This window comes from Podarcis tiliguerta (genome assembly GCF_965153285.1).
Source record: "Podarcis tiliguerta genome assembly, chromosome: 3".
In the NCBI taxonomy this organism is placed as follows: domain Eukaryota; kingdom Metazoa; phylum Chordata; class Lepidosauria; order Squamata; family Lacertidae; genus Podarcis; species Podarcis tiliguerta.
The window spans coordinates 15522069-15546723 of record NC_139536.1 but is presented as its reverse complement, the minus strand read 5'-3'; the positions used below and the strand labels follow the sequence as shown (position 1 = coordinate 15546723).

At 44.1% G+C, this 24655-nt stretch overlaps 1 protein-coding gene across 1 annotated transcript in view; it reads left to right on the top strand.

Annotated features, from left to right (window-relative positions):
* The window catches only part of MSH2 (mutS homolog 2), a 50916-nt gene that overhangs the window by 6668 nt on the left and 19593 nt on the right, over nt 1–24655 (top strand). Inside the window, exons 5-8 of the mRNA XM_083432852.1 lie at nt 4281–4430; nt 6666–6799; nt 21108–21304; nt 22623–22732. Of these exons, the coding sequence (XP_083288978.1) occupies nt 4281–4430; nt 6666–6799; nt 21108–21304; nt 22623–22732 (591 nt within the window). The remainder of the gene's footprint in view (nt 1–4280; nt 4431–6665; nt 6800–21107; nt 21305–22622; nt 22733–24655) is intronic.

The window sequence follows — 24655 nt, the reverse complement described above, 5'->3', positions numbered from 1 at the left end:
GGCTTAGCATGTCCATTAAGTGTGCATGTGGGTAAAACAGTAGTTCCAAAACAAGAAGCATATTTTGTTTTCTCAGTTGGTTAAAGTGTGATGCTGATAATGCCAAGGTTGCAGATTCGAGTCACGTATGGGACAGCTGTATATTTTTGCATTGCAACTGTACAATTCTTTGATGCAAGCATGTCATGATGGGAATCATTTTAGAAGAGGTGTTCCCTGTTGTGTGAAGGAGAGGAGAGAAATGCCCTTTATGATGCCTGCAGATTCCATTTTTTTAATAATAAAAAATGAGCTTCTAAATATATCTATAACATGTGTAAATAAATTGCTATCTGATTAGTTGGGTGCCCATTTTTAGTCAACTAAAAAGTTTTTCATTGATCTTACTGCAGCTCATTTGCTGGCAGCCTAGATTGGACAGTTGTCTTTTGCTGGCTGCTATGATGTATGATTGCCGCCAGGGGTCAGCCTAGCATAAGGGCCTGCAAACAAAAGGTTAATTTGGATGATACTGAAGGAATCGGTATCATCCAGATTAGCCATTTTATTTGCAGGCCCTTGTGCTAGACTGTCCCGCCCCCGCCACAAATGCCGTTCCATGCTTACAGCAGCTTCTACAATCCTGATTCTGTTAGAGCAAAAAACTTAAACCACTCTTGAGCATTATTTTTTTTTAAAGTTTCCTGAGCATGTTAGGTTTTGCATTTTAAACTCAACTTGTAACACTGCCAATGCCACAGAAATAAAATGGGTGTTTGCTACTGTTATCCTGCTGTTGAACACCTTGACCTGGGAATAAGTACCATTTTGTTGCAGAAAACAATAATACATAAAATGAGCACCTGTAACCATGTACCTGCCTGGCTATCTGCTCCTGGACTATAATATTAAGGGGAAGAGCCTTAGCTCAGTGGTAGAGCATCTGCCTTGCATACAGGAGATCCCAGGTTCAATACCTGGCAGCTCCAAGTAGGGCTGTTCCTATGTCCCAAAAATATGTTTTAGGAGAAGAAAGGAAGGATGCTGCAATGACCCAGGCATTCTCATACCAATTCAGATGCTGATACTGGGCCTGTTTGCCACTTCACTGACATCTACTGCTCCCTGGGTGGTCATTTGGTGGCTCTAGACTTCAGTCCTGAGGTCTAGTCCTAAGCTGCAACATGGAATGGGATGCACGGTGAAAATGGACATGGTCAAAACAAATACTTTATTGCTACTTCTCATTGAAGTTAAATATCAAGCAATTTACACGAATGCTTTTGAAGTATTACTATTTTATTATTTGCTGGAGAGACTTCCAAATACATGTTGCCGTCTAACACATAGTGGTATATACATTTTTCTACACGGGTCATACCTCTGTTTAGACAAAAAGGCACATGTAAACTAGCCTTCGTTGGCTGCTCTTTTTTGTTTGTTATTTTGCATCATCTGTAAAATTGGAATGATGTAACTCACAGGGTTTTTTTTTGCAGATAGACGAGATAAAGCCCTCTTTAAATATTTACGTTGCTACAAAAAGCAATGCAACCGTTAGAGCATGGATGTGTGAAGAATATTTTAAAAGTGATATTCAGCATTGCTGCCTAGTCTAGTTAGTGTATAAAGCTACTGTACCCACCCCATCTTAATCCATATTTTCAAGAAAGTTGTTGTAACCTTTATTTATTTATTTATTTATTTACGTACGTAATTCATATTCTATACCCTCAATATATACTCGTGTTCCCAGGGTAACTAACAGTAAGAAAAGATGATTTAAGATGGCAGTGATAATTAATAATTGTAATAATAATAATAATAATAATAATAATACAAGGAATGAAAACTCATGCAGCAGCAGCCAATTTAAATATACAGTGGTACCTCCGTTTACGAACTTAATTCGTTCTGGAAGTCCGTTCTTACACCAAAAACGTTCTTAAACTGAGGCGTGCTTTCCCCAATGAGGCTTGCCGCTGCTGGTGGCCTTCCACTGGTCAGCTTCTGTTTGTTTTCCGGGGCAAAGTTTGCTAGCTGGAACACCTACTTCCAGTTTGGCGGAGTGCGTTGCCTGAACCGTTCCTTAACAGGACTGTTCTTAGACCGAGGTACGACTATATGGTAAAATCAAGCCGTTATATCAGAGCAATCCAAACTGCCATGGTAGAAAGCGTTTGTGGGGACTGGAGCCACCTTTCCATTCAACTACCACTCTCCGCCAGCTGGGGAACTACACTGGCGAGGATCATCCCCATACAATTCCTTAAATGGCGAATGGGCAGAAGCCGCTACTGCTGGTATTCATACCAGTGGTAGCCATCAGAAAAACCCAGAGCAGGGCTTTTGTGGGGAGGGCTGGACTGGCACAGGGTTCACTTGATTCTGGGCACCCCCTGCTGCCATCATGAAGACAGGCCCAATCTGGGCTTCTTCTCCAAGATGAGCTGTGAGCTGGTGCAGCAGAGATGATTTGTGGATGCTGTGCTTGCCTGCATTGCTCCAGCAAGCCCTGAAGCTGCTGTCTAGGGGTTAGAATTCCACCCTAAATTAAAGAATGCTGACATTCTTAAAGTACTGTAAACAGGTGACTGGGAGAGGGAAAACCCATCAGTAATTACTATTTTTCAGGGAAGCTCTTCTGGAATCTTTAGGATGGATGCTTAGAAAGTTGAGGAATTGTTGATCCGTTTTAGTATTTTAACTTTTGTATGTTTTTTAAGTAGGGCTGTAAACAATTCTTGATTTTACTGTTTTACCTTCTGTAATCCACTTTGAGGTATTTTTTACAATTAAACGGTGTATAAATTTTATGGAATAATAATAATAATAATAACTGTAGCAAAAAATCTGTGAGAGATCGGTTAGACCTCTTGCATTCGTTCTACACAAGATAAGTGACTGGCATCTTTTAAAATTACCATTTTTTTTAACGCTCTCCTCCCTCACCCACTTAAAATTACACACAGCCAACTCAGTGCGTGGGCAATTTTAAATTAACACACATAAGCTATGGCTAGCACTTCCTCCTCCTGCTGGGGAGACTGCCTGCAACTTTTAATAACATTCTGAAAACATGTATAAGGCTTGCTTTTAAACTAATGCTCTCCCAAAGGTTTTCTTTGAACCACACCTGTGGTTTTGTTCTTTATGACAACCTTTATTTGAGTAGTGGAAGGCTTGTACAGTTGCTAAGTGTGAGTTAAAAGTGCTTGGTTCAATTCTCATCTCTGCCACAAACTTGAATGTAGCCTTAGTCTCTCTTCCTCTCTGTCTGCACTTGAACTACACTTTGCAAATGTTTATTGGTGATGTTTAACATGCAGTTTCAAGTGAGAGAAGCAGCACTATGACCTGCTAAAAAGAAAAAGGAGGAGTTTTGCAGAAGAAAATGGGCATCAATGTCACTTTTAAACAGAAGATCTGTTTGTAGCTAGCTTTTCAAACAACTGCAGTTTACGTTTGCATTTCAACACTAAAGTACTTTTGTTATATTTGCATAGTCCTTTCAGTGTGGAATAAATGGCTGCTTCTGTTCTTTCTTTGCTCTCCTGCTGCAGATAGTGGCTATTGCAGTTCTCTGAACACTAATTTAAAGGTGTGTGAAGGATGAAGCCTTTGACTGGGACAGTCCAGGATAGGGCTCTTAATGCTTCCCGCCCTACTTGACTGTTCACCTTATCTCTTTCTAGCACAGAGATACAGACCTAGTTCACATATAACTTAGAGTCAGCCATGGCTTCGTGCAAACACATGGGTTCATTGAATGAAGATTGCAACTCCTCTTGTTGCTTTGCTACCTGGGGGGCTAAACCATGGTTGGGCTAAGTTTTGCATCTAACCTGGGCTGATAGTTTTCCAGACAAAACACAAGCTATAACCATGGTTTGTTCTGTGGCTTACCATGGTTTGTTTGGAGCCAGACAAGTCATTATCCCAGCTTTGGATATATTGCTATGCCAAACCATTGCTTAAGTCTGGGTAGCATGGCAGCAGTAGGACAGGGGGGCAGGGGGAGATACAGTGGCTTTGCAGTCTTTGCTCCCAGAAACCATGTGTTAACTCATTTTTGCTAAACCACGGTTTGGCTTATTGTTACATCTTTGGAACTAGATTGCTATCAAATTTCTAGCAATAATTTCACGTGGAATTATTTAACTGCCGATTCTACTGTTCATTTGGGAACTCTTCCTTAGTTGGATGGCATCCAGCTCTGTACCTAACAGTACACCAGTGACAAGCTGCCTGTCTTACTGCATGTAGAGTAATCCCCCCTTTTTTTCCACACACCCCCCCAGATCGCCATCACTTCCTTGGCTGCAGTGATTAAGTATTTAGAACTCTTAACTGACGAGTCTAATTTTGGGCAGTTCGAACTCTCCACCATGAACCTCCATCAATATGTCACACTGGATCATTCCGCTGTCAGGGCACTTAATCTTTTCCAGGTAAGCCGGGGCATTGCTATGTACATAAGACTCTGGGCACAGACCTGCAACACAAACCTGCCTAAAATAGGGACACATGCCCTTTTTATGCACATCTGTTTTAAGTTGGACACAGTTTTTGGGTGGGAAAGTGGCATCCAGATAAGCATGTAAATGAAATGTGAACACAAGCTCATTCCAGAAACAAATCTTAGTTGAATTAAGAGAACTGTATTCTCAGGAGTTAGCCCAGGTTAAGGATTTTCGAATCAGAACTTATTTTGATCAAGGCATACTCAAAGTAGACCCACTGATACCAGTAGATTGCATCCAACGTTGTGTGAGAGGACTTCTGCTTGCACAAATAATTCCTCTCCTCCCTCCTGCAGCTCCCTGCGCACTCCTCAGATCTGCTCCAGAGGGTCCCCGAAACCTCTGGAGCAGATTTTGATGGCCTAATGCAGTGGTTCCCAACCTTTTTTTGGCCATATCCAACCTAAGCATCTTTATAACTCTTATTATTCAAAAAGTGAACTATTCACATGGAAGAAGCCTAAAAGGCCATTAATTTTGTCTAACTCATTCTTGAATTGCCCCCCCCCCTTCAAAATCAAATTGGCTGGGTTGGTCATGTCCATCAATTCCAGTTGGTCTGTTCTGAGCATGACTTAAATGGATGTACCGTATTTTTTGCTCTATAAGACTCACTTTTTCCCTCCTAATAAGTAAGGGGAAATGTGTGTGCGTCTTATGGAGTGAATGCAGGCTGCGTAGCTATCACAGAAGCCAGAACAGCAAGAGGGATTGCTGCTTTCACTGCGCAGCGATTCCTCTTGCTGTTCTGGCTTCTGAGATTCAGATTTTTTTTCTCTTGTTTTCCTCCTCCAAAAACTAGGTGCTTCTTGTGGTCTGGTGCGTCTTATAGAGTGAAAAATACAGTAATCAACTTATTAAATAAATCATAATAAACTATGCATCTTAATTGATTAACATCTGCACACAAATAAAACAGTAAATTGGAAGAGAGAAGGCGCACATACATCTCAAAGGAGGCTCAGGGTCAAGGCTCAGGGACAATAGGCGTTATAGTCCAGTAAGTCCTGGAGGGCTACTACTTCCTCATCCCTGATCTAATAGATTAGATAGACTACATGTTGCAGCCCTTGTTTTGACAGGTGTGCGCATGCAAATATATGCAGATGCCCTGCAGCTAGTATTCCCCACTCCTGCATAGCGTATTAGGCTGGCAAAGCTTAGATAAATAAAATATGTGCCGAAAGCTTTAAGAGAATGTATTTTGTGTTGCATCGATGGATCAGGCAGCATTTGGGAAGGAAAACGTTGGAGAAGTAAACCTTTAATCCACACAATGTGGCAGAATCTGCCTTGACATAAGGAAAGACATAAGCCACGTTGTGAAGCTAGCCAGGGACGCTATAAAGTTGTATTGATCTTGGTATATAGCCCTGTAAAGCCCGTTATTTTATTTCGGCGCTCTCCATCGCTTTATTGTTTTTAAAAACGGGCTGTGCTCTGATACCGCTCCACAGCTAAGCTCCTGGTTCCTCATCTTCACTGATCTAGTACATTTGTGTACATCCACATAGAAGGGAAAGACCCTTGCCCCCATTTTTTTCTCTTCATCTCTCAATTCAGCTAGTTTGTCTTCCCTATGAGCCGCCTCCTTTGTTCCTGGAAGGATGGGCTTGAACTCTGTTGCAGAATGCCAAATAAACTCAAGCATAAAGGAAATAATTTTATTTATCTATTATTACATTTACACCCCGCATAAATCAAGTTGGTTTATGTCGCTAGAGCGCCCTGGAGAAGAAGGGGGTGCCTTTTCCAGAGCTATGCTCACCGGAGGATGCTTGGAAACCCAGGGGGGCTGCAGATAGCCCAGAGCGCTCTCCCTACACTGCCTCCAAAGAGCTCACACACTCATACATGGCTCTCTGCATCCCATGCTCAAAATAACCCTGCAAGGTTGAGAAACAGTGATTGGCCTAAAGTGACCTAGTGAGCTCCATGAACGGGTGGGGATTTGAACTCTGGCCTTCCAGGTCATAGTCCAACACTCTAGCCACTATGGAGCACCACCTCTTGATTCAGAAGAAAAGTACTAAAATGCAAAACGCATACATGTTCTCACTTGCCACTGTTCCGCTTTTAGAGAGGTTTCACTCACTTTTGCACAAATGTTTGTTGTTTGTTTGTTTAATTGACTTTCTACCACAATGTGTTGTATCCCCTCAGCGTTCTTCAGAAAATGCTCAAGGTACGCACTGTTTGGCTGGCCTGTTAAACAAGTGCAGAACTGCCCAAGGACAGAGGCTGGTGAACCAGTGGATCAAACAGCCCCTGGTGGATAGGAACAAAATAGAAGAAAGGTAAATATTCTCTCCTTCAGCGCGGATGCTTGGAACTGCCTAGATTAGAAAACGCACCACTACTTTCCTACAATTTTGGATCACAATTTTTGTGTATATTGAGTTGTTTGCTTTTCGGAGGATGGTTGTTTAGATTGCTCCAAAAAGGCAGGGTTTTTTTTCCCCAGTAGCTGGAAGGAAACTAGTCCAGGGAGTTCTGATAGGCTAGAAAACTTCCTGAGTATACGTAAGCAGTGGTAGTTCTAGTGTTTAGAACCACCCTTAATAGGTTTTCTCTGCTGCAAGTCATGAGTTTGTTTATGATAAGAGGAATTGGGCTTCAATTACTTGGACTTAGGAGCCATTGAAATCAGTGGGAACCAAGTGCAGCTAATTTAGTCTTGAGTCCAACTCTCTGAGTTTTCTGCTGCTTCTGTTAACAGTGAAACACCAGTACTGTGCTAGGCATGCCATTTCCTTGTTTTATCTTAAGGTTTGTATTAGCTGTTGCTCTCATACTTCCGATTCTGTTTGTCTTAAGCCAGTAAAATGATTATTTGCTTCATGGCACCAGACTTGGTATTACGTTGGTCATGAAATCTGGGGAAGCTGAGTGCAGCTAAAGCTGAGCATCTGACCTTTTAAAGAAGTAATGTTGATTTGCATCCTTGATCTTGCAAACAACAAAAGCTCCCAATTCAGCTCGGGGCTGTGTGATTCACTTGTGGGTCAACAGAGAAGGAAAAGAGGATTGCAAATGACAGTCGGTGCCCCTGCTGTGCTTGCATGGCAAAGGGGCTTCAGCTTGGTCTTACAGCTCCAAAAATACCTGTCACAGGTTGCCTGGTGAAGGTCTGGAAGGCTGATTTGTAGTGTATGTTAGTGGACTATCTGAATTTAACTAGGATAGGCTTAATGGATTTGTATGATTAAAGTGGAGTCTCAGGCTTAATGAATCCAATTCATTGAATAGTTTGGCACCAGTATCTTCTGGCTTTAATACTGGCTTTAATACTAAAGGACTAAAGTTTTAGTCCTTTAGTTCTGAAAGGGAAGAAGCTGGATAATGAATAGACATGGAAAAAATAGCCGGGGCAGCATCAACAAAGTAGTTTTTTCATCACAAGGGCTTCTGGCTGAACTAAACCTCCCTCTCCTCTCCCTGCACCCTGCCCAGATATGCTCTGCAGGATTGGAGGAACCCCCCAGAACAGATTTAGTGGGCACCTGAGGAGGGGTTCCCTTGCGTAGCCAGAAATCCTTGTGCTGTCACAGTACTTCTTAATCTTGGGATCCCAGCTGCTGTTGGACTATGACTCCCATCATCCTTGACCACTGGCCCTGCTGACTTGGGATGATGAGAGTTGTAGTCCATCAACAATCCAAGGTTGAGAGACACTGCTAACAGAACTGCTTCAAGCGATACCGCCCCAGGATACAGCATGGCCAAAGCAGAAAGTGCTTCCAAGTACGTGCCTGTCTGGGGTGGGTTTAGGTGTCACCCAGTTTTCACAATGACCGCGCACGTCAGTGCACTGCATGCAACCCCAGGAAGTTTGCCGGGCATTCAGGAGCAGCTTTTGGGAGGTGGGAAAGGGTTGCAGCAGAAAATTCCATAAAGACTCTTTGTGCATGTGGGTGACAGCACTGTTAGGATATAGTTCCGTTCCATCTTAAAAGGGAACAGGTATGACTCTTGTGTGTCACATGCCTGTTTACTTCCAGCACTTGCTGGGAACTTCCATTTGTATATAGCTTTTGTTTTACTGCTTTTTTGCTGGAGACGAAGGGAAGCAGACATGTTTTCCTCGGTTCCTGAACGATGCTGAATAAAATGCTGTGCGTTATGCTTACACATTTCTCTGTCCACCTCTTCTGCTGTGAGAAGATTTACACTCTCTGCTGACAGAGTGTGCACGGGTCTCTAAACGTATCTGAGGCTCGTGTCGCTGATTGATGCTGTTCCAAGGGAGACCGGCTGCCGTCCGGTGGCTGGAGCCAGCTGGGGGCCTGCCTGATGCCCCCGTCTCCCCGCCAGTATCCTAACAAGCACAGCCTTAACCAGGCAGCATTCACTGTCTATTCTGCACCCATCTCAAGTTTGCTACATAAGGAGCTGGCTGGCCGGACAATCCAGTCCAGCCTCCTGTTCAGTCGCCAACCAGATGCCTGCAGGAAACTCCTCAAAGCAGGATCTGAGGATGAGCAGCCTCCCATTCTGTGGTTTCCAACTTTGGAGGCAGAGCATAACCAGAGAATCATAGAACTGTAGAGTTGAAAGGGACCACGCAGGTCATCTGACTCACTGCAATGCAGGACTTTTTTGCCCAAGGTGGGGCTCAAATCCACAGCCCTGAGATCAAGAGTTTCACGCTCCACCAACGGAGCTATCACACATCGTGGCTACCAGGCATTGATAACGCTCCATGAGAATCTCCTCCATTGCAGATCTATAGAAGTTGGGATGGTAGTAGTGCCATCCTCCTAAAAAAGAAGCAGCTCTTACTCAGAAGAAATCTTTCTTTAGGCTTGTCAGCAGCGACCAATGACTTCAGCAGACAGCATGTGGGCTTATAAGAAGACTTTGTGTGGGAAGAACTATGAATGTCTTCTAAAGCCTGAGGGGAAAACACATCAAGTTCTGTTCAACAAAGCCTGACAGACTCCCTGTGGAGGATTGACTTAGACCAGAACCTTGTATGAAAACCTTTTCGTGGTGTTTGTTGGCACAGGTGCCTAGATCCTTGCTCAGCTACGGTGGGGCAAAAACTTAAGGAGCTTCTTTCTCGGGGCTCTTGCAAATGTTGTAAAGCAAGCAAAGTGCTTGCGGTGGTATATAAATTACTTAACGTAACACACCCCCCCCCGGATGGTTATTACAGTAGCAGTAGTAATATTTCTTTATTATAAAAAGTTGTATCATGCTTTCCCAAAGGAAATACCCAAGGCAGCTAAAAAATAAAACCACAAGTTTACATTAAAACAATATACCAAAAAAATACAAAAGAGAAGATGAAACCAGCTGCCAGCTAAACATTAACACTTTCAGTGGATCATATGATTTAGAATATGAGTTGTAGAGTTGGAAGGCAGCATGATGGTAATCTAGTCCAACCCTTGCAATGCAGGAATCTTTTGCCCAACGTGGGGCTCAAATCCACAGCCCTGAAATTAAGAGTCTCATGCTCTGCCGACTGAGCAACTCTTCCTTCCCCTCTCCTGTACCCCCCAAAAAACTCTCCAGAGAATTGGGGGCCCCTCTTGAACAGTTGAAACTGTGGGTCCCATGGGGCTTGGTGCAAGGGGGGAATTTCCCAAAATCAGGTGGGGGGAAATCTCCCCTTGCACTTCAGCCCTCTGTGATACAGACCCCACCGACAGGTGCCCATCACTGTCCACATCTTCTTAGTGAAACAGTTTTTATATTTGTATAAACCTATTTTGGCATTGAGTGGCATATAACTTTTAAGAAATATTAATTGCATTAATAAGTAGTATTAGTAATAATACCAGTAATATCATTATCTTCTTCCTTCCTAATGTGATGCGCTGACAGAATGTTGCTTGCCTAAGACTACAGAATTCATGGTAGACATGAGTCCTGGTCCATAGGCTTCTGTCTGTTCTTCTGAGGAGCAGCTGCCGAGGTGTTTGTGGCAATGTAGGTCGGAGCCTTCTCTGAGATAGCACTGACATTAAGGCATTCCTTCCCTTGGGAATCTCCATTCCTTGTAGGGAAGCTCCGTAACTCAGCGGTAGACCGTCCGTTTTGCATGCGGAAATTCCCAGATTTGGTTCCCAGCATCTCCAGGGAGGACTGGGAGAGACCCTCTCTTCGGAATCCCAGGCATGCTGCCAGCCAGTGAGTTAGGTTGGCCAATGTTCTGACTTGCCGCAAGGTAGCTTCCCACTTTCCTATGTTTGGTGGCTTTCAGACGTCAAGCAAAGGCAATCTTTTCCCACAAGGACCTATTTTTAAAAAATATAAAAGCTGTTGATTGTAATCTCAGGTATGGCTTTCTGTTGATTTACGTTCTGTTTATACAGTGCGCTAATTGCTTTTAGTTCTTTTTGCAAGCTGCTTTGGTTTTCTTTTTTAAATGAACCTGTGTTATAAACATTTTAATGAATGAAGAAACGTAAAAATGCTGTATCTGGCCAGTGCCGCTTCAGACTGCAGGTGTGTGTATTTGTGTATGCGTGTGTGTGATGTGATCAAATGTTTCTTCGTGCATCCCCCACCATACTTTTTTTTATAAAAAAACCCCAAACACCTTAGATGCTCCATTGGATATTTTGTGAGAACAAAGCTTTCTCTGCTTCTCATCCGTAAAATCACAGTTGTGGGCTAATGACCAATTTCTTCAGGCAATTCAGCTCTGTGGTGCCCAGATCCAAAGTCTGAGGAGCATACTGTAAATCCGTTGATGTTGGATTAAGGCTGCCAAGTGATACTTCAGCACTCCCAGAAGCAGCAACTTTTTAAGTACAGTACAGTGGATGCTCGGGTTGCGAATGTGACCTGTGCGGGATGCACATTCACAACCCGCAGTGTCCGCAGCCTGCAGTGGCGCATCTGTGCACATGCGGGTTGTGATTTGGCACTTATGTGCAATTTAGCGCTTCTGCGCTTGCGCAACTGCTGAAACCCGGAAGAAACCTATTCCGGTACTTCCGGGTTTCGGCGGTCCGTAACCCGAAAAAACACAACCTGAACTGTCTGTAACCCGAGGTATGACTGTGCACAGATGCAGTTTCTAGCTGGCTCTTAACTACCCGCTCCCAGTTGCTAAAACTCACCAACTTAAAATGAATGCGAAATGGCAGTCTTGCCCCCTGAAGTGTCTTGCAAGTTAATGAACACCAGGTCAGTTGTGTGATCTTCTCTTTCCCTTTTTCTTTCCTGTTTTGGCAGAATAGCAGCACAGTTGAAGCTTAATCAGAAGAAAGGCCCATAACACTAACTTGTCTCCTGCCAAATTAGAACAATGGAGTGGTATGCAACTGCTCTTTACTCAGAAGGAGACCCATTGAAATGAACGTATGTGACTAAGCCGGGTCAATTAATTTCAGTGGGTCTACTCTGAAGAAAACTTGGTTAAATATCACCCATAGACTTCCATAGAGAGGGGTGTATGTGCAGAAACCAGCCTACTGCACAAATGTACAGTTTTGCCTCTGGCTCCAGCAGCCTGTGGCATGTGGCTCCTGGAAGGCTGCTCAGCAGGGAATGCGGCCCTCGAGCTGATAAAGCCCCCCCCCCCCCCCGGTTTAGCAGATACCAGTGAGCCTATCTTCATCCTGGGTTTGCTCATTCCCCTCCTCCCCTTTCCTCCATCCAGGTGTCTGGGAGGCAGCTTTCGGAAGCTTCTGCTGTGAGTTAGCACCTGCCTCCTGTGCTGTCAGCACTGTGGTTAACACTTTACTATGGATGCTTTCAACAAGCGAGTGTCAAAAACCTTAATACGATGATGACAGGTTTGAAATGAACCATAATTCATGTCTGTTGTTTCCAGGCATCTGCATGTGTCTTCCAGGGAAACCTACCCAATACCCAGTTGAGTATAAAGGTCTTTAAGGGCTTGTTTAAATGCTAGGCATGTCTTTTAAAGGGGTGGCTTCCATTCAGCGACAAGCGTAAGCCACTTTTGCTGCTCGGAAACTTGATTTCTCCATTGTATTTCAAATGGCACCCGTTAAAGCCCTGATGGGAGTTGTTGTTCAAAACATCTGGAGGGCAGCAGGTTGTGAAAGGATGGTTCGTGCTGTTGAGTTACATTTTTATTTCTCTCTTAATGCTGTAAAGGTCTGGCCAAGCTCAAAGTGAGGAATTATTTGATTGAACAACATGAAATTGTTCTGGGACTGAGTGGAATTGTGCCAGAATAACAAAATAAGCGTTGAAAAGGCATTTAAACTGGTAGTGGTCATTCTGGCTGTGATCAGATAACAGGCATGATCGTTGATTGCGAGACCTCTTGTCTTGCTGCTATAGATAAAACACTATTAGAATTCTCCAGAGTTTAGAGATGGGCCACTAATTTTGGATGGCCTTGGTAGCCTGCCAGGATTTGGGAACATCAGTGATCTACCTCTCTCTCTCTCCCTCCCACCACCCCCTCAACCAAATAACAATCCTTTGGCAGGTGCTTTGGAAACATTCTGACTTTCAGGGCCCTTCCAGAGTGCAGCGCAGGTTCAGAGACATCTTATCTCGCCTGAATTCCAGTCCTGAGGAAGAGTTAGGATTGACAGCTGATTTTTTTACTCGCTCTTTGGAGGCATTCTGAGTGCATCTTAAATGCTGCATAAAGTCAGAGGCAAGGGAGAGAGGTGACATGAGAGGGCAGTGACTGTGACGATTTTAAAATAGTCGTCCAGAAGTAGCCTTCTTTCAAAAGCCCATCCATTCATTCATTGCATTCATATTCCACCTTTTCTTGCAAAGAGCTCAAGGTGGCGGTACTCTCCTCATCATCATTTAATCCCCACAACATTCCTGTGAGAATAGGCTAGACTGAGAGACAGGGACTGGCCCAAGGTCACTCAGTGTGCTTCATGACCGAGTGGGGATTTGAACCCTGGTCTCCCAGGTTCTAGTCTAACACTCTAACCACTACACCAGCCCTGCAGAAAGTGAACTAGAGACATTTTGCATGCAAAGTGTGTCCTTTACCACTGAGCTATAGCCTTTCCCGTTCCGGCAGAAATATCAAGTCACACACGATAGCGTGCAGAAGTACGACCAGTGCTGCTGTAGCCTCAGCTATAAATTTCAGTACTCCTTCATCCTCAAAATGCCAGATCTATTATCCGAGGTGATCAATCTCAACCCTGGCTTGTGATTTCTTCTTCAGTCATAGCCGAGTTATGGAAGATTGTCTTCCATAAACACGGTTTTAACAATGAGTCCGTAAGTGACCTTGGAGGCCAATTTTGGATCCTCATGTCCTTCCACAGTGGGGACATTGGTTCCCGGGCGGGAGTTGATCACTGTGTGGATTTGCCAAGTGTGCCTTCCTCTTAGCACGTTTCTCCCTTGCATCCTGAGTTTGAGTGTCTTCAAAGTCCATGACACCTTTGGTAAAGGCTGTTCTCCAATCGAAGCGCTCGCAGGCCAGTGTTTCCCAGTTGTCAGTGTTTATACTACATTTTTTTGGATTTGCCTTGAGACAGTCTTTAAACCTCTTTTGTTGACCACTGGCATTGCACTTTCCATTTTTAAGTTTGGAATAGAGTAGTTGCTTTGGAAGACGATAATCAGGCATCTGCACAACATGACCAGTCCAACGAAGTTGATGTTGAATAATCATTGCTTCAACACTGGTGATCTTTACTTCATCCAGTACACGGATATTAGTTCGCCTGTCTTTCCAAGTGATATGTAAGATTTTTCGGAGACACCTTTGATGGAATTTTTCGAGAAGTTGGAGATGGCGTTTCTAAGTGGGCCATATTTCACAAGCATACAGTAAGGTTGTTAGTACAACAGCTTTGTAAACAAGCATCTTGGTTTCCCTGCTGTCAGTGCTGGCTCCTGGTCCCAGCTCACAAAGGACCAACGCTAGCCGGTAGTAAAGTATCAAAGTCTTTATTGAAGAATAGTTTCCATTTCCAAGCCTCAGCGCCCCAGCTCTACGTCTAGAGTCTAGACCGGCGAAGCTCCGTCTGAATCTCCGCCCCCTGTACACCAGTTTAAGACTCTAATCTTACTCCACCTCTCCCTTCTCTCCTTTCTCCTCTGGGTCCTGCTGCCCCCCGGGGTCTCCTCCCTCCTGGACTCCTCTGACGCAGACGTTGACCCTCCTGACTCCTCCCGCTCTCTTCGGCGGGCTTTAGGACTTGGCTCCCTACCCGGGCTGCCAACTGTGCCGCCTTCCTGTACATTTGAACTTGGCGCGCGCGCGCGTTTAACCTTCCTCTTAACCGTTTCCTCGCTCCCTGACGGAGGCGTGGTCAATCCTGCCTCATGTTCTCCCGCTGGTAGCGCGCTGCCTGATCCCGATGCCTGGGACTCCTCCCCCCTACTTCCCTCTGGTGTGGACGCTGGTCCAGATTTCCAGCTGCTGCTCTCTGAGTCCCCTCTGGCCCCTTCTCCCTGAAGTGCCCCCCTGGGTACTCCCCTTGCCCTGACCATGGGAGCCCCTTTTTGTGAATCCTCTGATTCACTGGACAGACTCAGAGACCTCGGATTGCTGTCATCGCTGACATTTCCTTCGGACTCCTCCCCTTCGCTCTCCATTTCCTCCCTCTCCTGTGCCTCTGCTCCTGAACCCCTGACACCTGCGAATGTCCAGGTCCTCAAACACTCTGCACTTCAATCGGGAGAAAGCCGCACTTGTAGAGCTCAGGCGATGCTGGATTTTGGTATCAGTGCTGACCCTTGTGAAAAGATAACTGCCTAGGTAGGAGAAATGACCCTGACCCAGGCACATCAAAACCTTGGCGGGGCAAGATAAAGGTCAGGGAACAGTCATGCCAACATGCTTATTATAGCACATCATCCCTGGAATTGTTGGAAACCAGGGGTCTCTCAACATGAAGTCGCTTCTAATGGCTTGTGAAAAGGCTGTCAAGTGGGCTGCAGTGTAATCTATTGCTGAATTTTATTAGGCAGCAGGGACAACTGAACCTGATCCGATGCTCCCAAGTGCCATGGACTCCCCTGTGCATCTGATATACCTGTTGTTTGCAGGAACGCCAACCCCATCTGTCAAGTTTCCTTGTTAATTTCTCCAGAGCCCTGCATTATTATGCATACCAACCACCTGCCTTTAGCAGGTGCAAAGGTGCAAAATTACAGCAAGGGGAATCGTGTGCATTCAATTCCCAAACATCTTGGTGGGACGTGGGTGGCGCTGTGGGTTAAACCACAGAGCCTAGGACTTGCCGATCAGAAGGTCGGCGCTTCGAATCCCCGCGACGGGGTGAGCTCCCGTTGCTCAGTCTCTGCTCCTGCCAACATAGCAGTTCGAAAGCACATCAAAGTGCAAGTAGATAAATAGGTACCACTCTGGCGGGAAGGTAAACGGCGTTTCCGTGCGCTGCTCTGGTTCGCCAGAAGCGGCTTAGTCCTGCTGGCCACATGACCCGGAAGCTGTACGCCGACTCCCTCGGCCATTAAAGCGAGATGAGCGCCGCAACCCCAGAGTCGGCCACGACTGGACCTAATGGTCAGTTCCCAAACATCTCCGGTACATCTGCGCTGGCATGAACCACAGTTGGGTCTCCATTTGTAGTTGATCTAGATTCCTTTCCCCTCCCTTGCCCTGCTCTTCCACCTGCGGCTATCTTCAGAGGCTTACATTGTTTTCTGGTGGTACTGAGGACCACATTGGCTGCTGAGCAGGAGCTAAAAGCGTTGTAGCCAGCTACTCAAGAGTTGACATATTAAAAAGAATAGTTGTGCCTGTGAACATCAGTGGGTCTACTCTGAGTAGGACTAGCACTGGATACAGTCCAATGTCTGTACCTCTTTATAAATAAGCTACATTTGCGTTGCTGTACTTTGAGTCTTACACATCCCCAATAAATTTTGAGGACTTGTAACTTGAAAATTTATTCTGTTCAAAAGTCTTTGCGCACCATGAGAGGAAAGCATTCTCTGAGTGGAGACATGCTGTTTATACTTATAACAGAAAGAACCAACACTTCACATAGGTTTTTTAATGTTCCTAGTGGCACATTTTAAGTGGTCTCGATTTTGGATTATCACCAAAGATAAAATTTATGCACCTCTGCAATTTCAGAGCCTTAAGTCTGTTAAGGGAAAACCGCAACATTCCTTAGTTGTTCTGGATACAGCTTCAGGGCAGCATCATTCTGACTAGATAAGCCAGACATATATACAGTATTTATAAATATTCAGCTCTCCAAAACAAAATTGTTAGGTAGAAAGCAGACCTGCCCTGCCCCTGGGACAGAAAAGTAATACATATGAACGTTTGGATAATCTGAAGCACCACGTAGAAATAAATACAGATCCATCAGATTTGCTCTGCTCTAGCAGAAAGGATTCACGTGAAATAATAGCCATGGGAAAATATTTATTACCAGTTTAATAACTTGTAAGTATTTAAGAATAGGACTTGGGGCTCAAATCTGACATAAAAATTAGTAGGCACCTTGGAAGCTGTACAGAGGTACCTCGGGTTACAGACGCTTCAGGTTACGTGTTTTCGGGTTGCGCACCGCGCTGAACCCAGAAGTACCGGAAAAGGTTACTTCCGGATTTCGGCGCTTGCGCATCTGCAGAAACACTAAATCTCAGGTTGTGACTGCTGTGAGTTGCGAAAGTGCCTCCAGCATGGATCACATTCACAACCCGAGGTTCCACTGTAATGCATTACAGAGCATTCTGCAGCTGACTTCAAAGTCACTATACTTTCAACAAGAAGACCTCACAGGAAGCTCTAGCATAAAACTACAAATTCTGTTGCGCTCAGTTTGGACTAAATCAGGACTCTGTTTTGCTCTTTCTCTGTAGGTGTTAACAGAATCTTAATGTGACGCTTCCCCACCCCCCAACTATAATTGCTCTTTTGAATGGGCTCCTCTGTTCTGCTCCTGCATATATTTGTGACTTGCCGAGAAATGCCACAGACCCACTGCCACCCTTTTAATCTGTGACCCTCTGTTTGCAATTTCTCCCTCTTGTGAATGAGTATCTTATCTGCCCCGTCATCTGGGGATGACACTTGCAATGAAGGAAGTGGACTTTCCCACTTGGGGGCCTTGTTTTGTAAGATGCTACAGGACTACCTGTTGTGTTTGCTGCAACACGCTGCTACCTCTCTGGCAAGCCTCAAAATTGCAGTAGTGGATTCTGCTGAGCACTAGAAAAAGATATGTAGTCCGCACTTTCGCTTGATAACTTCAGCATCTAATTTCAAAGCCTCCCTTCATGCAGTTCTTACAGTTTTGTTATTTAGTAATAACAAGCGGGGAGCACTCTGCCCCAAAGAACTGCAGAACGAGAGGCATATAAGAGATCTATGACTCTGAAGTGTGAGCAAGAGAGAGGTGTGTGAATTATATGAAACCCTGGCTTTGGTGCACATTAAGGAGTACTATATATCTTAGTGCTATATCGTGTTTCTGTTTTATATCTTATCCATGAGTGTTTGGGGTTGTTTAACTCTTTTTTAAAACTAGTCTTTAATGTGTGCCTTGCTTGGTGTCATGCTGAATGCTGAAAGTAACTATTGGAGGAAATGTGTGTTGTTCATTTATTATATGAAATACTCTTGGTGGTTAATTGTTTTACAAAATAAAAAGCTTCCTATTCATCACAGTTGCATAAAACAATATGGAAATGGCTACCAGTTCCTTTAGCCTGCCTCTACATTTCTTTCTAATGCCAAATCATGGAAGCAGAATAAATTTAGTGCCAAGCAGTTCTCTGCAAACAGACCAGGTTTGCCTAATCTTCATTGTAAAATTTGATAATATTTGCATGGGTGCGTTTTCGTTGAACATACAGTACTTCATGTATTGCTTGTTTGTTAATTTCTTCCAGGAGTCACGTTCAGCATTAACACGTTTCAGAGAAGCATTGTTTGGTACTAAGACATATAACAGTCATTCACACACCAAAACCAGTACCGCTTGCTGGTGGCATCTGTATGCAAACAAACAAACAAACAAACAAACAAATATGACACATTATTTGCTGCACATTTTTAGATTTTATTTGCTTCTAAAAGACCCTCATTCCACTCTAAGGCAAATTCTCCCATTCCTTCCTTTTATTTTAGAGTCTTGCTTATTTCCCTTTGTGCCTTTGTGCTACAGTTTGAATTCTCCAAAAGAGCATGGTACCTATAGTTTCTTCAGCCAAAGCCTGACGGTTGCTCAACAACTGCTGGATACGTCATGCAATAAGATGCTTCAGCTCATGAATCTGAAATGTCATTTTCCTTTTTTAGCACCATCATGATGTTTGTGCCACATTTAGTTGTGATTCACAATCGCCTCCTGGATCTTCTTCCTCGTTCTCAGCAGTGCTGCTGTCTAGCCAGTGTCCCTTGATTTGAGTTCATACGTTTTAGTCCCCCTTCTTTATTCTGGACTTATTTTTTCAGCAAGAAACTGCTTTGCAAATAAAGTGACCCATCAGCTACTTTCTAGTGATAGGGAAGGAAGGCAGAGCCTTCATTTCTGACATTCCTTTCTCCCTCCTCCCTTTCATTTCCAAACTTCCAGGAAGCGTAGGGCATAAGGGGTGGTGATGAGCTACTTGGAAACTGGCAGATACATTTGTCAGGACCAGATCTGCCTGTGGCTCCACCAGCTTCTGATATCTAACCTAATTTCCCCCAAAGCCACAGTTGTGTGTACGAAGAAGAAAAGCGTAACGCTGGTTATTCTAGCGAGGCTCTTAGCAAGATGTCACTGAAGAGTTTCTACTTAATTCCAGAAGCATTTAACGGAGAGTTAGCCGGCCTGCTTATATGTGAGCATAAATTAACAAGTCAGCTGTGCACTGAACTGACGGCAGATCTCAGCCCTCTGTGCTTTGATGGCTATCAAAGCTTGCATTAATTTGTTCTTCCTAGTACAATAATGCTGGAGTGTGGGAAGGTAAGGGATCGTCCCCTTTATGGAGAAAGAAGCAATAAAAATATCCCGAGCGCTCTGCTTTGCTGCAGAAACAGAAAGAGATAGAATTCTAATGCCATGGAATTATTGCAGGAGTAGAAGAAAAATCATCCTTCAGAGGGTGCATTGTGCTTGGAGAAAATAAAGCGCACTACTTGCAGGTCTCATTTGTCATACGACTGTGGGAAAGTCTCCTTGCTTTATGACCCTTTTTAAAAGTGGGTTTCCCCCCCCCCCCATATAACCTCAACAATAAAAAAAATGGGAAGAAAAGAGAATTAAGCGGGTAATGTTCTCTAGAATTCATTCTTTCCTATCCCTGCTTTGGATTTAACGGAGGAGGATGGGTCATATACTTTGACTCAAGGCGTTTCTCTGGAGGTGGCATTTTGGCACCTGAACTGAAAAACCAGAAGCGTTCTCCCAATCTCTCCTCCTGCACATGTACCCGTCTCCCCCTTGCTGACTGTACTGCCTCTTGAGAAGCCTTCTGCAAAATTAAAAAAGGAGAGAAAGTTGATTGTCTTAGTGGTACTTGTTTGTGGTGGATGGAAGTACTAATTAAAAGACAAAGCTGGTAAGCTTATTTAGCTTACAATATTTGGAACCTCAGACTGCATTTCTGCTAGTGAGCCTGCGTCCTCTCCTGTCCCCCCATCGGGTTTTGCTTTGTGATGAGGATGGGAAGCAATTTTGTCCTTTGAACCGACTAGGTGGGGCCAGAGAGTGCAATATCTTGTAGATCCCCAATGTGCTTCTGTAGAGAAGCACGTTGGGGCATACACGTCAATGTTTGGCCCCCAAAGAATGAAACTTAGTCAGGGAAGCGGGTAGGTGCTGTTATGACTTCTCCTTGCATACGTTCTTCCTTGGAGAAGGAGAGAGTGCTGTATAGGCTGCATGCAAAAGTCCTGTGGGCCAGTTTGAACCACCAGTGGTCCACCCCATTCCATCTGGGTGGTCCATGGCTTGTCTATAAAAATGGAACGCAAAGTCATGGCTGCAGGACACTTGCTTTCCATCTCTGTTTTAAAGATTTGTCTTTTAAGCATTACTCTGTGTGTGTTTGTGTTTGTGGGTATGCTTTGAACATCCTAGGCCTAGCCTACCTTACAGGGTTGTTGAGAGGATAAAATGCAGGTGGGAGAACCATCTACACCACCTTGAGCTCCTTGGAAAAAAGGAGGGATAGAAATGTCATGATGTTGATGATGAAGTTTTTAATGTTTGAAGTTTTATTCTGTTTTTAGTCCTCTGTTGGGAGCCTCCCAAAGTGGCTGGGGAAACCCAGCCAGATGGGCGGGGTATAATTATTATTATTATTATTATTATTATTATTATTATTATTATTATTATTAAATTTAGTGTTCTGTTTCAAGGGAGGGTGTTGCTGAACTTTTTAAAGATAACAGTTTCCCGTTTAATTCTCGTTGAAACCTTTGACCAGACATTTATCATGAACATTATTGATGGCAGCAAAGCAAACTGCCAAGGGACTGGCTCCAAGCTGTCAAGATTTTCAGTTGTTTGGCTCTTCTCACTATGATTTTCAGCCACCGTTGGGGAGTGGGCTGTTGGTGCAAGCTGAATCTTCTGTGCTTCCATTAATAAATAAAAGAAGAAGCGTGGGGGCAGAGAGCGATTGTTGTTGCCTCCGGAGGCTACGAAAGCCCTGTGTGCATGAACTGATTTTTTGGTCTCTTTTTGTTTCATCTTGTCCCACCCTCAGGCTAAACTTGGTGGAGGCCTTTGTGGAAGATGCAGAGCTGAGGCAGTCTCTTCAAGAAGACGTGCTCCGTCGCTTTCCGGACTTCAACCGGATAGCGAAAAAATTCCCCAAGAAAGCCACACTCCAGGACTGTTACAAAATATACCAGGCTGTTAATCAGATACCGAATGTGATAGAAGCACTGGAGAAAGTTGACGGTGATGCATTTTCACTGTTGTGCTATATCTATATCTTAAGCCGGCGAGAGGCAGCGAGGACCTGAACACAGTTGCTTGCTTCGTAATATGGATTCCATTGGGACAAGGGGGGTGGGGTGGCTTTAGCCCTCCAGATATTGCTGACCTGCAACTCCCACTGTTCCTGGCTGTGCTTGCTGGGATAATGGGAGTTGTAGCTCCACCAATACCTAGAGGGCCAAAGCCTCTCCTTGCTTTCAGAGCATGGGCTGCAGGGTTTGTGTGTGGGCTGCCCATCTAGGCTAGGAGCGCTAGAGGAGGAAATTGCCCCCAGCATCATTCTGCTTGAGTGGGCCTGCGATCAGGTTCCTGCCGCCCAGGGCTGCAGCCCACAACTCTCAGGCGCTGTCATAAAAGAGGAGGCATAAAGCCATCAAGCACAAAGCAAGAAAAACAGTAGAGGCAATAAAAGCTCCATATAAAACTAGCTGTAAAAGCTATAAAAACAGTGCAAGGGCTGGAAAAAACACTGGCAATTAAAAGCAGCTAGTTTACATGCTGAGAAGCCTTGGCAAATGAAAACGTCTTTATGTCTGTGTTTTTTTTTAAAAAGGACAACACATTCTTTCCTTCCTTTTTCACATAGAAAGTGTTGCTTTTGCAGGACTAATTTGTGAAGTGCATGGCTAATTATTCCTCCAGTTTTTTAAAATGTTAGAGCAGCGTTTGCCAAGCCAGTGCCCTCCAGAGCTGGTTGGGGGTTGTTGGGAATTGTAGTCCAAAATCCTCTGGAGGGCAGGGGCTTAGCAGAACAACCAGGCTGTTTCCACCTCTCTCCCCACCCCACTACTCCTGGTTTCAATATTAATAAGTGTATCTTCTCAGGGCAATTTAAAGTAGAAAGTTGGATTTTTTTTAAAAAAAAAAGCAAAATGGTGAACTTAAGAGAACTGCCTTGCTCATTAAGAGAAGAAAAAGGATGGACTATTTTGACCTCTGCAGTTGTACTTTTCTGATTTGAATGTGCCAGTAGCTAAGAAAATGAAATGGGAATGTCTGAAATATATATTAAAAGCACTCTTTAATTTGGCAGCCTGAGGAATACATTGTGTCTGTTGTCTTTTAAAAAATTAAAATTGTCTCTGCAGTGTTTGCCACCTTTCCCTGAAATTGGCTTCTGTATTGTTCTTTAGAGAGCAATTCTTGCTTTAAACATATTTGCCGTTTTGAACTGTTTTTAATTATCTTATACGTAGATTGCCTTGAGATGGCAGTTTACAAGGCAAGGAATAAATTGATGGTGATTATGATACATGTTTGTGTTTTTCCTTTTTTTCAGAAAACAGCAAGACATTAGTACAAGCAGTGTTCACAGGACCTCTGAGGGAGCTGCTGTCTGACTTCGCCAATTTCCAAAATATGATTGATGAAACTTTGGACATGAACACGGTAATCTAAAGGAAGCAGAACAATATGGCTTGGTTCTGTCAAAGATGTGCTGGGTAGATGATGACCCGGTAGTATTAGCAGCATGCACAACTTTTCTACATTTAAACTTTTCAGCCTGCCTTTCTAAAAACTTATTCAAGGCTGTTCCACCAAAATGACTAAAAACAGCCATAGGGCAAGAAAAGAAACCAAGTGTCAGCACAATTTAAAAAATCACCAAGGACTGGCATTAATCAGATTATAACATAAATCTGTCCCGTCAGTACTGTATGGCACGTGTTGAAGCTAACTGTATGATGTGCTTCAGAAACGTAGGGAGTAACGGACACAGAGTTTCTTAGGGAGGGAGGTCCAGAGACTTTATGCCACCACAGAGAAGGCCCTGCTACAGACAGCCATAGGGCTCTTCCCTTATATATTAGATGTGGTGGGTCCTCTTCTGAAGATCTGAATGGCCAGGATGGGGGCGACTTCCAGTGGGCAGAGACATTCCTTCAGTGAATGTGCTGTGATCATTTCATCTTATTGACACGGCAGATACCTATTTACATCTCTTGAACACCGGTTTGAAGGCCGGCAAGCCTATGCAGCTGCTTAAACTTTCTAGATTAGCCCATCATTTAAACGATTATTTTATACTGGTTTTATGGTGTGCTCGGTTTTATTATACGCGTATATATTGTTGTACGTTGACTTGATATATTTTGAGTTGTCGGTATATAAATAGCTTAATAAATAAATAAAATCATAGGGCTGGGACGAAAGGCCAACCAGTCAGAAGGCTGTCAACACGAAACTTGCCTCTCCAAGGTGAGAGCATCAACATCCAGGAATCGCATCCCATAACCCACGCAGCTGAGCGCCTCTAACACAGAATGACGTGCACAGCACCATGATGCTGGCATATCCAAGTAGCTACACATGGGTCTTAACTAATTCTTGAAATGCAGTTACATGCTACAGGAACTCTGTGTGTGTGTGTGTGTGTGTGTGTGTGTGTGTGTGTGTGTAAAATAGCAGTGCTAGTGGGGAATCCTTTTGAATAGGAGTTGTCCCTACCACAAAGAGTTGCTTTGATTTTTCATGTGTGTTAATTAAAGTTTGTTGGGCTGCCTGGGTCAAGTTGCGACTGGAGGGTTGTAGGTCAGTGTTAGAGCATGTTCCCACTTCAAAAGGCACCCCTTAGTGCCTCCAGGTAAGGCTAGGAAAGACTCCCTTCCTGAAATCCCAGAGGGCTGCTGCCAGTCAGTGTCTGCATTACTGAGATAAATGGACCGTTGGTCTGGCTTGGTTATAAAGCTTCGGATATTCCTAGATATTCAGCCGACTTGAAATCTGGATGAGGAGAAAATAGGAAGTTAACTTAAGTGCTGTACATATAGAGTCTGGCTCTACCCCCCATCAGAAGTTCACACAAAGAAAAATGGATTCTGCAACCTGTAGGACACAGAAATTAAAAAAAAATGTGCATTTGCTTGTTTTGCCAGCCTGACGTTCCTGCAGGTACATCCGTGCAGCCTGATCTTGCCGCTCTCTTCGCAGCAAGTAAGACAGTTCTGCCGCCGCTAGGGACCTGTTGCCGTGAGCCACTCCTCTTGAGTGTCTCTCTGCTGTCGAGGATTCCCTTAGGTTTTACCCACCTGCTTTCAAAAACAAAAGGACGAGAAATTCTCCATATATTAAAGTAGATAAGTTTAAATGAAGCCAAGTAAGACACATGACTCCAAGTTGTGTTTGCATTTCCAAAATCCATGGAAGTTAATTAAGGCCGATGTTGGAGGGGCAGCTGCGGTTGCTGGAACAGCAAACTGTCCGCAGTGGGCGAGAAAGCGGGATCTCGCAGGTTCTGATTTTACGGCCTTGTGTTTCGCATTAAGACCTGTAAGAATCTATCATTCTCTTTAATAGGGTACGGTAAAGCTG